The following is a 12,738-nucleotide window of genomic DNA, read 5'->3' as shown; positions in this document are numbered from 1 at the left end:
ATTATCCGCAGGTAAAGCGGCACTTATAGCAGAGGTGTGATCTTTCCTTCCTGCTCTCACACAGCAGTCCAAAAGACCCCGCGGGCATGTAATAGCAGAGATAATGTGTGAATCAAGGCTTATGTGGGCTCTGTCTTCCTGACTAATGCATTACTTATTAAAGTCGAATCTGTAAAAACATTCTATCTATCTTTACCTCGTTTTATCTATTTTTCTGATGTGTCCGTCTCCCTCCCTGTCCTCTCTTTGCCATCTTCATGTACTCAGGGTCACTCTGTATGACTACCAGGCTCTGTGCTGGGTTTATTCTGAGAGCAGTGACAGCGGACACAGACTGTTGGATGTGAGTGCTGCATTTTGTCACTCTGTTCAACCTCGTTTGCACTCCACGAGATGCAAAGCTGGGACTGTGTGTGTTATGTGTTTTCTAACGTTCGATCGATATCTTCTCTCTCATTTTTCCTTTCTGTAGCCTTACTTTGCTTTCTTCTCAGCCATGAAGTGGATCCTGACTGAGCTTGTCATGTAAGACTTCTGTGTATGTGAGTGTCTTTTGTCTGTTTGTCGCTCGCTGCATACGCGTGCTTTTGAGGACTAGTACGGTGGCCTCTCCTGTCAGATGAGGTTAACTGTGTGTTTGTGACTATAGGTCAACTGTATGTTTGTTTACGAGTCCCTCCACATGTATGTCGGCATGATCATCAGCGATCATGAACAGTAATGGCTACCTGATGTTTCCTGTTGCGCGGGTGCTCCTGCGATGCCATGTTGTGGTTGCGGAGTCTTCCTGGGTGGTCTGTTGTCGCCACAGTGCATCATGGGAGGATTGAGTTGTCTGTGCTAATTTTTACAGCCTGTCGCGCGGTGTGGATCATTTTTTTGTCTTCGAAATATCAGCGATCTTTTGATTAATGTGTTTCATTTTCCATGTGTGCTGCACTTTATCAATTTAAAATAGAAATGATCACATACTATGAGTGAGTGGGCTCGTGTGAAAGTTAGAACAGTTCACAACTTCGTGAACAGCCACATTAAATATAAATCACATGTAGTACAACTCACAAAAAGCACACACAGACTGTACTGTAAGTTATCACTATCGTAAGCTCTAAATAATGGGAGCATTATGATCGTCTATTTAGTGTAATTAGGAAAAGGCAAATTTACTTTTCTACTTGAACTTTTCAAGTTCAGCATCATATTGAGCATTTATTTATTGTCTGTCTGAGAACTGCTGGGAGAAAATCTGACCAAATCATCTGTACACACAATGTGATTTATGAGATAAACAACCTGTTTTACCAGCAAGTCAAGTTCAAGACTGAAGTTTAAAAAAAAGATTTGAGATGGTTATTGTAATAATTTACCACTTTAGTCAGAAAAAGAGTCCGATTCAGCACAAACCTGTCTCCCGATATTTAACGCTCACTTTTTGAAAAAAGTTTTCATGGTTGATTTAATTAAAAGACTCTCAGGCATCTAAGAAGCATAAACACGAAGGGGTCGTAACTGGGATAACTGGCAATGAGCAAAGATTCATATCTGTGCCGCGTTGATTTAAAATAAACTATTTCCTCTGCTGTAATGGGTGAGAAACCTTTATCGTGTGTGTAAAAAATGGTTGGAATGCAGCAGAGACTGTTACAGTATGTATCTCATAAGCGTGTGTCGGAGTGTATTGTTATGGCCGATGTTTTCTCCACATGCAGATTCCTGGTGGAGTTTAACTTGTACAGCTGGTGGAACTCTGACCTCACAGCTAAAGGTAAGAACGCGCTCTGTGGTGATCTGCTTGTTCTCTGTTAAAAGCAAACTCACACATGCTCACGCTAAAACTATACAGCTTATACTCTAATTGTAGTACCAGTTTATACACAAGCATCATTGTTTATGTACTCGCCTAATACTGTTGGTGCTTGCACGCAGCACTGTTTATATGTACTATAAATGCTGCTCATCAGATTTCATTTCAAATCTTTGCCGAAGTTGAAAATAGTCCCAGATGTTACATTAGATGAATAAAGTGAAAAAATAATTCGGATCCACAAATAATAATTTCTGTCAATAATTCTGATACATCTTGGAAAAGATTCAGGATCATTCTCGCTGCACATTTGTGTAATTTCTACAAAACTTTGTTCAAGCTTATTGAAAAAATAGAGATAACATAGAAGTTATTATTATTAAATATAGAAATTTATTGAAAGTTGAAATTCATTTTTTACAAATGCATTTTTTTCACAACTGAAAAGCTTATTTTTGCTCACCAGCAGCATCCATTACAGGCTGTAATTACATGTGAAAAAAGTCTCGATGTTTTTCATTTGTTTATTTAAATAAAAAAAGAAAAACGAAAGGTTTTTCATTTGAAGTCCAAAACTTTTTTTTTCATTGACAGAAACAGATCTTCTCCTTTGTAAAACAAAAGAAATAAATAAAACTATTTTCTTGGAAAACAAAATGAAGTGAACTTAATTGTTTTTAACTTAATAAATTGAGTCCCATGAATAAGGCCTCATTTTCCTTTTTTTCTTTTTTTTTAAAGTAGTAGTTTTATAGTTTTGATAAGGTTTTTTTCCTTCCTGTCTCACAAAGAAGAAAGGAAATCATCCTTCAGTTTTACATCCACCCTTAGAAACATTAACATCTTTTAAAATACCGACCAAAATGTATTTTTGATATTTGGATTTTTATTTCTAAATGAAGAATCTAAAGACAAACCACACGCTGACCCTAATGCTTGAGGTCACACGGAAGGCAGAAGAAAGCAGCAGCGTCCTCGGCGCTGACCTTCTGTCTTCATCGTCGCCCTCTCCCCTCTCATTTCCTCTTGGTCTGAGTCAGTGTGACCACTGGAAAAACAGAATAAAGAGGCACAATCCAAACCCTAAACGTAAAAACGGCAGAACACAAGATTACCTCAAGTGACCTCAGTTTAAGAGAGGGTGTGTGCGTGTGTCTGCACATTTGTATTTGTTTGTGTGTCCAGAGGGGGTTATACTTGATGGTTTTATGAACTGTAAGGATGTGTGTCATATTGGAAGTGGTGGGAAGCAATATCCGCTTTGTAACAGGAGAAAAAAGGCTCCGCTCTCTCTCTCTTTTCTCACTCTGTCTATCTCTCCTTCCACCCCTCTCTGGTTTTATGTCCTTCCTTCCTTTTTCTGTCTCACTTTCTTCCACAAACGCACGCACATTCTCATATGCTTACCGCCAAAGCTGCGAATGCTGTGATGTCTTATGCTTTATGGAGTGTTGAATGCTGTTTGCCTGTCTGAAATTAAAGCCTCGCTAAGCAGCTTCGTATTGTAGTATTAATTCTCGCCAATACTAATATAAAAATGTTTCGTATGTGAACGTGAGAGCGGGGAGAGGCAGAGAGAAAGAACCACAAAATGAAAGTCTATAAAACGCTTTCCTTGCACACTCTTATCCCGAATGAAGTGAAGCTGGGAATCGCTGCTCGCCAAGCAGTCGAGACAATTTCACAGCTGGCTAGCCTCAGGTCTTAGCATTACTTTCTATATCTTTTTACAATAGAGACACAGGCCTGTGACACACAGCTGAAACACCCCAATTTAGCAGCCTGTAACCCAATCTACACAGCCTCTCAACCTGAACTAATCCCAGACGTTTATACATGTAGGCTGTGTTTCTCACATGCATATAGTTTATATACAACCGCACACACACACATACATACACACACACACACACACACACATTTTCATGCTGCACTGCTGAGACCCGATAATTAAACCACTCCATTCAAATCACGCACATCTTTAGACATCTGTTGTAAAAAGTGTGTGAACGTCACCCTGATAAAAAATAAAATGTCTCTAAATGTTAATATTTAATATGCAAATGTGGATTACAGTTGCCCCTTCTTTAATTAGCCTGCGTTAAAAAAATATTGACCCAAATGGAGGATTTTGCCTCCTCCACCAGTCCTACCCATTCTGCAGAGCTGTTTCAAACCTCTGGGTGGCAGGAGAGTTCAAGCAATGCTGCACAAACGGCTGGCCTAGATTTACACTGGAAATATCCAAGAGGCAGCTCTGGTTCAGAAATGCTGCTTTCTATCAAACTTGTATATTTGCAAGGATGTGGTGTGTTTGCTTACAATTTATTTGCATAAGTATTTTAAATATATATTTAACTTTGAAGTGGATGTTCCATGACTTTCTCACTCATTTTTTCTCTTTCTTCCTTTCTTTCTTTCTTTCTTTCTTTCTTTCTTTCTTTCTTTCTTTCTCTCTTCACTTCCTCCCTCCAGCTCAGAGGATGGGTCGGAGCATGCAGGTACCATGTGACACAGAGTACCCAGCCTTCATCTCCGAGAGAACCATCAAAGAGAACACGGGCAACCTTGACTGTGACGGCTGCATCAAGTATGAGCCACACACATGCAGACACATGTGAACACACATTAATAACAACAACAACAGTATAAATATATGCTAAATCAAACATCTTTTCTATCACCTGGACCCTGCGCTCCATAAAGCATGCTAACAGCGAATTAGCCCGTTAAATCTCATCTTGGTGAAATATTCTTATCTCTGTAATCCACGATAATGAGGAGCACATTTAACTCATTTGTTGTCTGTTGAAAACACTTTTATCCCGGCAGTCCATCAGAGACACACAGACACTCACTCTCTTCCCTGGCAGTTTGAAATACGAGGCATTTAGAGATGAGGGAGAGAGGTGGAAAAAAAGGCTTCCTTTAAAAATGGGAAAATGAGTGTGGTCCCCATTAACAATTTGGGCTTTTCTGTCAGGCAATTGTGGGGTGTTCTCTGGATCCCTCCAATGGGCCCTTCATTGCTCCCAGCTGTGGAACTGCCAGGGAAGCTCAGAACCGTGTGTGTGTGTGCGCGCATGTGTGTGTGTGCGTGTGTGTGTTTTCCTTGTGTGTCTGCTGCCGGTACAGCCCCACAAGGTCAGCAGGGTAACCACTGCCCTGGGTGCTAGGAGTGAAATGCGGTTGGGGATGCAGTCAGACCCCAAACACACATACTGCATACACACACACACACACATTCACAGCACCCACCCGTACACACATGAGAGAAGCGTGCATCAGAGAAGAATGGCCTCATCTCCCATGATGACACCAGAACCGGGATTAGCGGGCAGGGCTTTGCTCTCTGAGCAACATGTCGCCTTCAAATAAATCTTTTTTAAAGCACAATGAATTTGACAAAGTAAAATGGAGTTTTTATTTCAGTAATGTGGAATTTTATAGCTCATATTAGTAATAGAGGATATTGGTGATAAACATCTGTTTCACGTTACAGGCTGACTGAGGCCTTTCTCTCATATTTTCATCGGGCCACGTGTGTGTGTGCTTTATGCTCTAGGAAATATACCCTAAGCTCTTGCCTGTTAAACCTTTCTTTACTATATTATGACTGTGTGTGCGTGTGTGTGTGTGTGTGTGTGTGTGTGTGTAATATTGGTATTTCTATTTGTCCATTACTTCCTGACGGGTGAGATAGACTGACAGAGCACAAGAAACAATGAAATCTAGTGAATGATATAATAGCGAATGATATAATAGTTTAAGTGGCCCTATAGGATGATTTAATCTCCATTAATGCGTTGCCAACTTCTCCAGACTGTAACATGAGAGTTAGGACAAAGAGTGTGTCATGTCTCTAACCAGAGAAGGTCTTCAAGGGGACTATTAGCGACAATACTCGCGGCCATATATCCAGCCTCTCCACATGCTCTTTTTCTTTCTCTCGACCGTCCCAGACCAGCAATGTCCCGAAAAGAGAGGCTTCAAAGCTGCATTAAGCTGCATTTTAAGCACTACAGTCAGACATGTAGACGTGGTTTCATCTGTTCTCCTGAGATTCTAGAAATACGTCTTTTTATACATCTTTTCACTCCGGGTCACACTAATAATCATAGTGTTGTTAAGATAATGGGGCATGTTGGGATGAAGTCACTCCCAATGTGCTGTAAGGCAGCTTTTTAAACAGATTTTAATGCTTCTGCTGCAGAAGAGAAGTGCTTTTTAGACTATACAGTGTGTGACAACGAAAACAGAACCGGTGTATTAACCTTTATGGAACCAGGACTCACTAATGTACATTTGTATCTTAATACCAGTCATGTTATTTGGGTATTTTAAGTGCTGAGTGTTGATTTTTAAATTAAATTCTAATTATTCTGTCCCCTTTTCTTTCTAACTTTTCAAGGTAAAGAGTGCCCTTTTGATGATTTTTGATGCCATTTTCCATTTTTTTTAACTGCGTGTTTATATTTTCAGGTTTTTTCCTGGCTCATTTTGCTCAACCAGGACCTTTTGTTATAACCTTGTATCTGCAATTTGCAGATGAGGGAACGTTTCAGACAGAGTCCCCCCTGAACATACTGCATGCTGGAATCATGTAAAGTGTGTAAAAGGGCTTAAAAAGAGAATACTGGGATCATGGTGCCCATTTTCCCCAAAAGTAATAAGAGAAGTGGAAATAATATGACAGCATTGCTCTCGCCAGTCTGTTTGTTGAGATTTTATTGGAGCAATGTCAACTCATTGAATTAGTAATTGTTAAATTACACACACAGTAATTACTGGTCAAATTTCCCAACTGTGATGACAGATATTTCTGAAAACCATACAGTGCGTGCAGTTATGGTTATGGCTAGTTATGCAATGATTAAATCATTGGAAAAATGTGAACATTCACTACAGGACTCACAAAACTATTTCATCTCCCCAAAACTGAGCAGAGAATGATTTTACCATGAATGGTAGAAAAAAAAATTGCTACTGTTCTGCATCAGAAGCAAAGCACGTGTAAAGTCGAACGCGTTCTGAAATATTATCAGCTTAGCTCGACCCCCTGAAATGAGCTTCTGCACAGCTGACACTGGAAAGATAAAACGTCTTCCTTCATGATCGAATCGTGTTGATAAGCTGTGCTAATTTTTATCAGCTTCAACTGCAGATTGTGTGATATGTTTTGTCAGAACCTTGAAACGAAGACACGTTCTGTCACCACTTCTCTCTGTGTGTCTTTATCTTTTCCTGCAGCACGGCAGCTTTATACTCCACATCTATCTCACCCTTTCGCTTTTGCTGCCTTATCTTTCGTTCTGTGGCTCTCTGTGTCACTCACTGTCTCTCCCTGTCGTTCTCTATCTTTTCTCAGAGAAACATTTTGGCTGTCTTTGTAGTCCGTTTCTCTGCTGGCCAAAGCCACAGTACTAGGAGGCCATGTCAAGAGGAAGACACAGTCTATAGCGTCTGTGTGTGTTTGTGTGTGCACGAGTGTCTGTCTCGTGCGTATTGTGCACATCCTTTTGTGTGTCTAAGTGTGTATTTGTGTGCATTCATATGCGGTGTAGTGCTCCCCTTCCCAGCGCTGGGTATGTTCAAGGCCAGCAGCTGTGCTGTCAGGATGTGTTTAAGTCTTTTCTCCAAGAACACTTGCTCTGCTTTCTATCAGCGGGCTGAGCTGAGCCGGCCCGGCGCTGTGCAGGGGTGAGCACGGATTATTAAACATCAGCAGATCCTATTCTCCCTGATTGGAACTGGCTTGGCCTATTTGCTGGGCTGGTTTGGTTGGGTTTGGTTGGTCACGGTGGGATAACTGTATTAGTGTGCGGTGGATTGGTGCTACTCAGGGATTGGAGGCTGTTTGTGGTCAGATTAAATTGGTCATAGTATTGAATTAGTACGGATGGAGATGTTCTTGATACCAGTTCTATTTTGACCCATCAGATCTCGCCCGCTTTGTCTCAGTTCCTCGTTTGCACGGGTTGAGAAAGTGTGTGCGTGTATGCAAGATTTCTGCATGGGTGTGTGTTCACTCAGTCACACGTGCATGTTCTCATACGTGTCTGATAAATGCCTCACAGTGAACTCGATAAATCATCCAGCTGCGGCAAGAGAGAGGGAGGGAGAGAAGCAAGAGATAAAGAAAGAAAGGGTGACAGAAAGAAGAGATCATCTTTACGACCTCTCTTCTTCATAAAGCTTATCCACGGTCGTAAATCACTGGCCAGGAGGCCGAGGCAAGGCCTGATCTCTCAGGCCAGTAAAACACAGCCATGGGAAGCTATGAGCACAAAAGTGTGGTTCCCATTTGTCTCCCTTTGGAGTGTTTTATATTCGGCAACACTTCATTGGTGCTCGCCTTGGATAGGACATAACAAAGACAAAAGAGAAGGAAGGGAAGAGACAGAGGAAGAGGAGGGGATGGAGTGAGTTAGAGAAGTATGTGTGTATGCTATATATGTGTGTCTGCTGGTGTGAGTCTGTCTGTGTCTCTGTGTGTTTATTGACAGCTGGCGGTGAGGCAAGTCATCTTCTTGACATGCATCCAGTGGAGTCTCCTCAGTGCATCTCCCCTCCGCCAGGGGAGAATGTGAACACTCATAACACAAATCCTCTGACACACATGGAAATTTACATCATACCCATGCGCCTTGTCTCCTTGCCAATCCAACTCTCACTCGTCCCTTGCTCCCTCTCCCCTCTTCCTTCCTCATCTTTTTCTGTCTCTGGCTGTCTGCGCTGTGATTGGCAGGTCCTTTGTGATCCAGCAGATCCCCAGCAGTAATCTCTTCATGGTGGTGGTGGACAACAAGTGTGACTGCAGCATGTTTGAGCCAATCACCATGGACCCCATCGAAATCATGTATATCCTTCGCTGGCCAAGAACTGGAGAGGTGGGGGTGATTGAGCACAGTGTGCGGATTCCTGTCTCTTGGTGTCCTGAATGAGAGGGAAGGATGATTTGACAGGGATGTGAAGACGAATAAAAGCAACAGCTCCAGAAAACCTTGACAGAAAACTTGATTAAAAGCCACTAAAACTAATAACAATTGTCACAGCTCAATTTCAAGTGAAAGATGAATTTAGCAATAAACTGACTCAGAAGAAGATGAATGAATAAATGAATGAATGGCTTTTGAGGGCAACTTTAATGTGTTAAACAGCTGGTCTGCTGCAGTCTTTCCAGTTGGGCTCTTTCCCCCCCACTGAGAAAAATCAAACCATTACTTGCTTATGTTTTTTAATGGAGAATTTATTCTGTTCCTGGTATCACAATACTGTAGTTACAACCAGTGCGTGTCCGTCGATGTTAGAGGGATGCAGGAAACAGAATATTTAATTTGTGGGGCAGCCTCGAGGTGTTTATTTGCTCTCTACCCCTCTGGTAGATGAAAGGCATGAGAGCTTTGCAAGGGACAAGATCTGAAGCAGAGGCCTTGAGACAACACTCTACTAGAAGTCTGTTTCACAGTGCTGTGTGTGTGGATGTGTGTGTGCTTGTGTGTGTGTGTGTCTGTGTTTGGACTGTGTTACACAACATCCCACGCTGTGACGGGATCCTGATCAATAGCAGACACAGCTCACAGTGGAGTCAGACCGAAAGAACTTAGCTCGTCACCACATTGCCGAGCTGGGCTCTCCTGCAATGTGCATTTCTCTGAGATTTCATGCAGCACAGTCACACTGTATATACATGTCCACCACTGTTTATTTTGTTGTTGAGTGCTCACTGTAGCATAAAGCCTGCTAGCCTGTTGCTACGCGACCAAAGAAAACTCATCAAACATCGCTCAGAGTCTGCTTTCCTTTTCTTTTTGCACACCGCGCTGTGCCCGAAAGCATCGCTGCATCCACAAGAGCCTCTTTCCGTGGTGCGCTCATAAACACGCGTTCCTTGCCATTATAAACAAGAAGTGCACTCCAGCAGGAAAACACCCTGCAGAGGGTACACAGTCTGTTATTGCCTTAACTTCAGCTGCACATAATGAATCTCTCAAGTGCGAGAGGTTGAAGATGCAAAAGGACAGGAGGCGCCCCGATACCTGTCACCCTTTTCACCCAGAGGTATCCGCTCCACGAACACAAACACACACACACACACACACACACACACACACACACACACACACACACCCTCACTATTGTCGTACTTTCTGTCATAATACACCCCTCACTATTTCTGCTTTTGTGCTTTATTTTAATGTTCCACATCTGTCCGGATCTTGCTCCCCCCCCCCCCCCTCTAGGAGAACTCAATGGAGTGCGGAGGAGCTGAGGGTCTCGCCCCATCTCTCGCAGCGACACTGCTCTGCGTCCTCCTGGCGCTGTTCCCTAGGTGACCAGAGCTGGCCACGCCTCTCCATCCAGCACTTGACTTGGATCGGCTTGGCTCGGCATGCAAAAGAATCGCGAAGATGCCACAGAAGAAAACACTTTTGCCCCATGCAAAACTGCGCCCAATTCCAACTCACCACCTGCAAAGCCCCTAGCCCTGAGGTACCTCCCTACAAGGCACTTATTTGAAAGGATTGATAATGGTTAGCAGCTGCTAAGTAGTTACCATTAAGGTGCTTTATCAATATCACGTGAGCTGCACAGAGAGATTTTTAGGGAGATACAAAGTTTTGAACATAGTAATAATGCTAACAATGCACATAGTAGCTTAAAAACTGCACAAGTGGTCCAGTAAAACCCACTGACGCTCACACCACTACGTTCAGTCCTTTCAGGTAGCAGCTAAGGGCTGGGCTCTGTAGCTGGGCTTGGAACTGGGCATTAGAGCCACGTAACACCCATGTGGAGAAAGACAGGTGCACCTTCCCCTGGCCCACTCTGACGTTTCATGGACAATAATGATTCTGAGGATAAAAAAAAATAATAATAATACTGAAGATTATATGTGGCTGGGGTTGTGTTGAAATGTTTGTCTAATGATCTTTTTTTCATGATGAGAAAAAAATAACAAGTTCTAATCTATATATGACAAAAAAAAGAGTTTTATTTATGATTTGCAAGTGGTACCCATAAACTGTGACTATGAGATTTTGAGTCCTCTGATGTGAGTGGTTGTTAATATTTGAGCTTTGCCTTATTGAACAATATTGGTCCTGTTTGTGTACTTTTGAAATAAAACCATGTTTAAAATTTATGCCGTTGTTGAAAGCCATGTTGATGAAAGCAGACCTTCAGTAGAACAATGGAGTTAATATGAAGCATCAGTTCTCATCCCTATAGATAGTTTTATTGTTGTTGGCAGATCTGACTGATTAATCCAGCATCTGCTCTTATTGGCTGTCTGTGGGGACATGTTTGTCCTCCACTAAAGCAGAGATGTTGCAGGCTTGTGTGTGCATGTGCACGTCCATGTATTGGTGTGTGTGTGTGTGTGTGTGTGGTGCTTCGCCCCTCTGTCATTCATGTAAGCCTCTGCCCCAGAGGCCTGTCCCCCACACAAAGAGAGACAATACAGTCCATGACACTGGAATCGAAGGCCAACCGCAACATACATCTGTATTTGTTTAGGAAATAGACACAAACAATCTTTTGGCATTTTCTGACAAACATACACATACATGCAAGACTAGGATTCTGTGACATGCTAGGCCAACTCTTATGTGAGTGTGTGTGTGTGTGTGTACAGAGGAGCACAATAAGCAAAAACCAGCAGAAGTTCTCAGATACCCCATCAGCGCCGGCAGGACGCTGCTCTGCTGTGGTCCTCACGTCAGCACTGAGGTCCCTGTGGTCAACAGCGGGACATGCTTCGTCTCCCTCTCTTTCCCCACCTCGACCGGCCAGATCTGCTGAGCCCCACTTCCTCCTCCACTGACAAGGTAATTCTCACTGTCCGAGTCGTCTAATCGGTTCTTGACTGTTTCGCTGATCGCGTCCCTTGAGCAAAACTGTGTGACTCTAATCATTTCCAGTTGATCCTGCTCTTCCTCTTTCTATGGTCCAAAAATTCCCCGACTTACTGGTGGGTCATTTATCACTGCATAATGGGACTGGAGCTGTTTTGGGTCATGCATCCAATCCGGTCTGTGATTCCTTCCTGTTTGCCAGATGAGTTATGGGAAAGTGCAGCCAATGTGTGTACAAAAGGCAGGCTTGGGAAAGCAATCTTCTGTCTGGGGAGTTGCCACAATGGCAACCCCGTTGCCACCTCTGTGTCCTGTGAGTGATAAATGCTCATCTCTGTTTTCTGTAAGCTGTGTCCCCCACATACTGCTCAGGAAACAAAATCCATGCAGATGCTAAAAGGCACTCGACCAAATATCCCATTGCACACTGCTCGTATATGCTTGTGAGAAGGGGATTCACCTACTTGTGTTTGTGCTGCAGTGTCAAAGTGTAACTGATACTCAAAACTTATATAAAAAGGAAAACATGAAATAAAAAGAATCAGAGGTAAAAGGGGAAAGAAAGTAAAAGACTCTTGAGAGTCCACTGACAGAGACATCTATGTTTTTATGGAAGCATAAATGTGTTTTTACAGGTTTGGCTCAGCACACAAATGTTCACGAGGTTCGGCCAATTCGCACCTATAACCCCCGTCCATCAAAAGAGACACACTCAAAGACAGAGCGAGTGAGAGAAACACCACGAAGGTACTTTATGAGAAGGCATCCGCATTCCTTCTCAATGATCCGATCTAAGCTGCTGTTTGTGGTGGGAAGGAACCCCTGAGAGAGGAGTCACTGATCACTGGGACACAATGCCCTGAAGGGGCCCTGCAGTTCAAAACACAGCCATCCATCAGCGCTCACACTACTCCAACCCTGTTTACTCGCCATTATCTTGACTACATGAGAAATCTCCTTTGCTAATATGCCGGAAGACAGATGATAGTGAATCACACACATATTCACACATTCAAACATTTGCACAAACACCCCCAGTCTTCACTCTGCATTAACACAAACACATATGAACACAAC

The 12,738-nt window shown here is 42.8% G+C and overlaps 1 protein-coding gene across 2 annotated transcripts in view; it reads left to right on the top strand.

Moving 5' to 3' along the window:
* The window catches only part of cacna2d3a (calcium channel, voltage-dependent, alpha 2/delta subunit 3a), a 111,472-nt gene extending 100,523 nt beyond the window's left edge, over positions 1 to 10,949 (top strand). For both annotated transcript variants that reach the window (XM_076741241.1, XM_076741240.1), the window contains 7 exons: positions 268 to 343; positions 473 to 525; positions 1,710 to 1,765; positions 4,280 to 4,394; positions 8,553 to 8,668; positions 9,786 to 9,865; positions 10,048 to 10,949. In XM_076741241.1, coding sequence (XP_076597356.1) covers positions 268 to 343; positions 473 to 525; positions 1,710 to 1,765; positions 4,280 to 4,394; positions 8,553 to 8,668; positions 9,786 to 9,865; positions 10,048 to 10,140 — 589 coding nt within the window. In that variant the 3' untranslated portion in view covers positions 10,141 to 10,949. The remainder of the gene's footprint in view (positions 1 to 267; positions 344 to 472; positions 526 to 1,709; positions 1,766 to 4,279; positions 4,395 to 8,552; positions 8,669 to 9,785; positions 9,866 to 10,047) is intronic.
* The last annotated feature ends 1,789 nt before the right edge of the window (positions 10,950 to 12,738 follow it).

Source organism: Chaetodon auriga, chromosome 10, assembly GCF_051107435.1.
Source record: "Chaetodon auriga isolate fChaAug3 chromosome 10, fChaAug3.hap1, whole genome shotgun sequence".
Lineage (NCBI taxonomy): Eukaryota > Metazoa > Chordata > Actinopteri > Chaetodontiformes > Chaetodontidae > Chaetodon > Chaetodon auriga.
The sequence above is the reverse complement of the archived record's forward strand: the minus strand, read 5'-3'. Positions and strand labels throughout refer to the sequence as shown.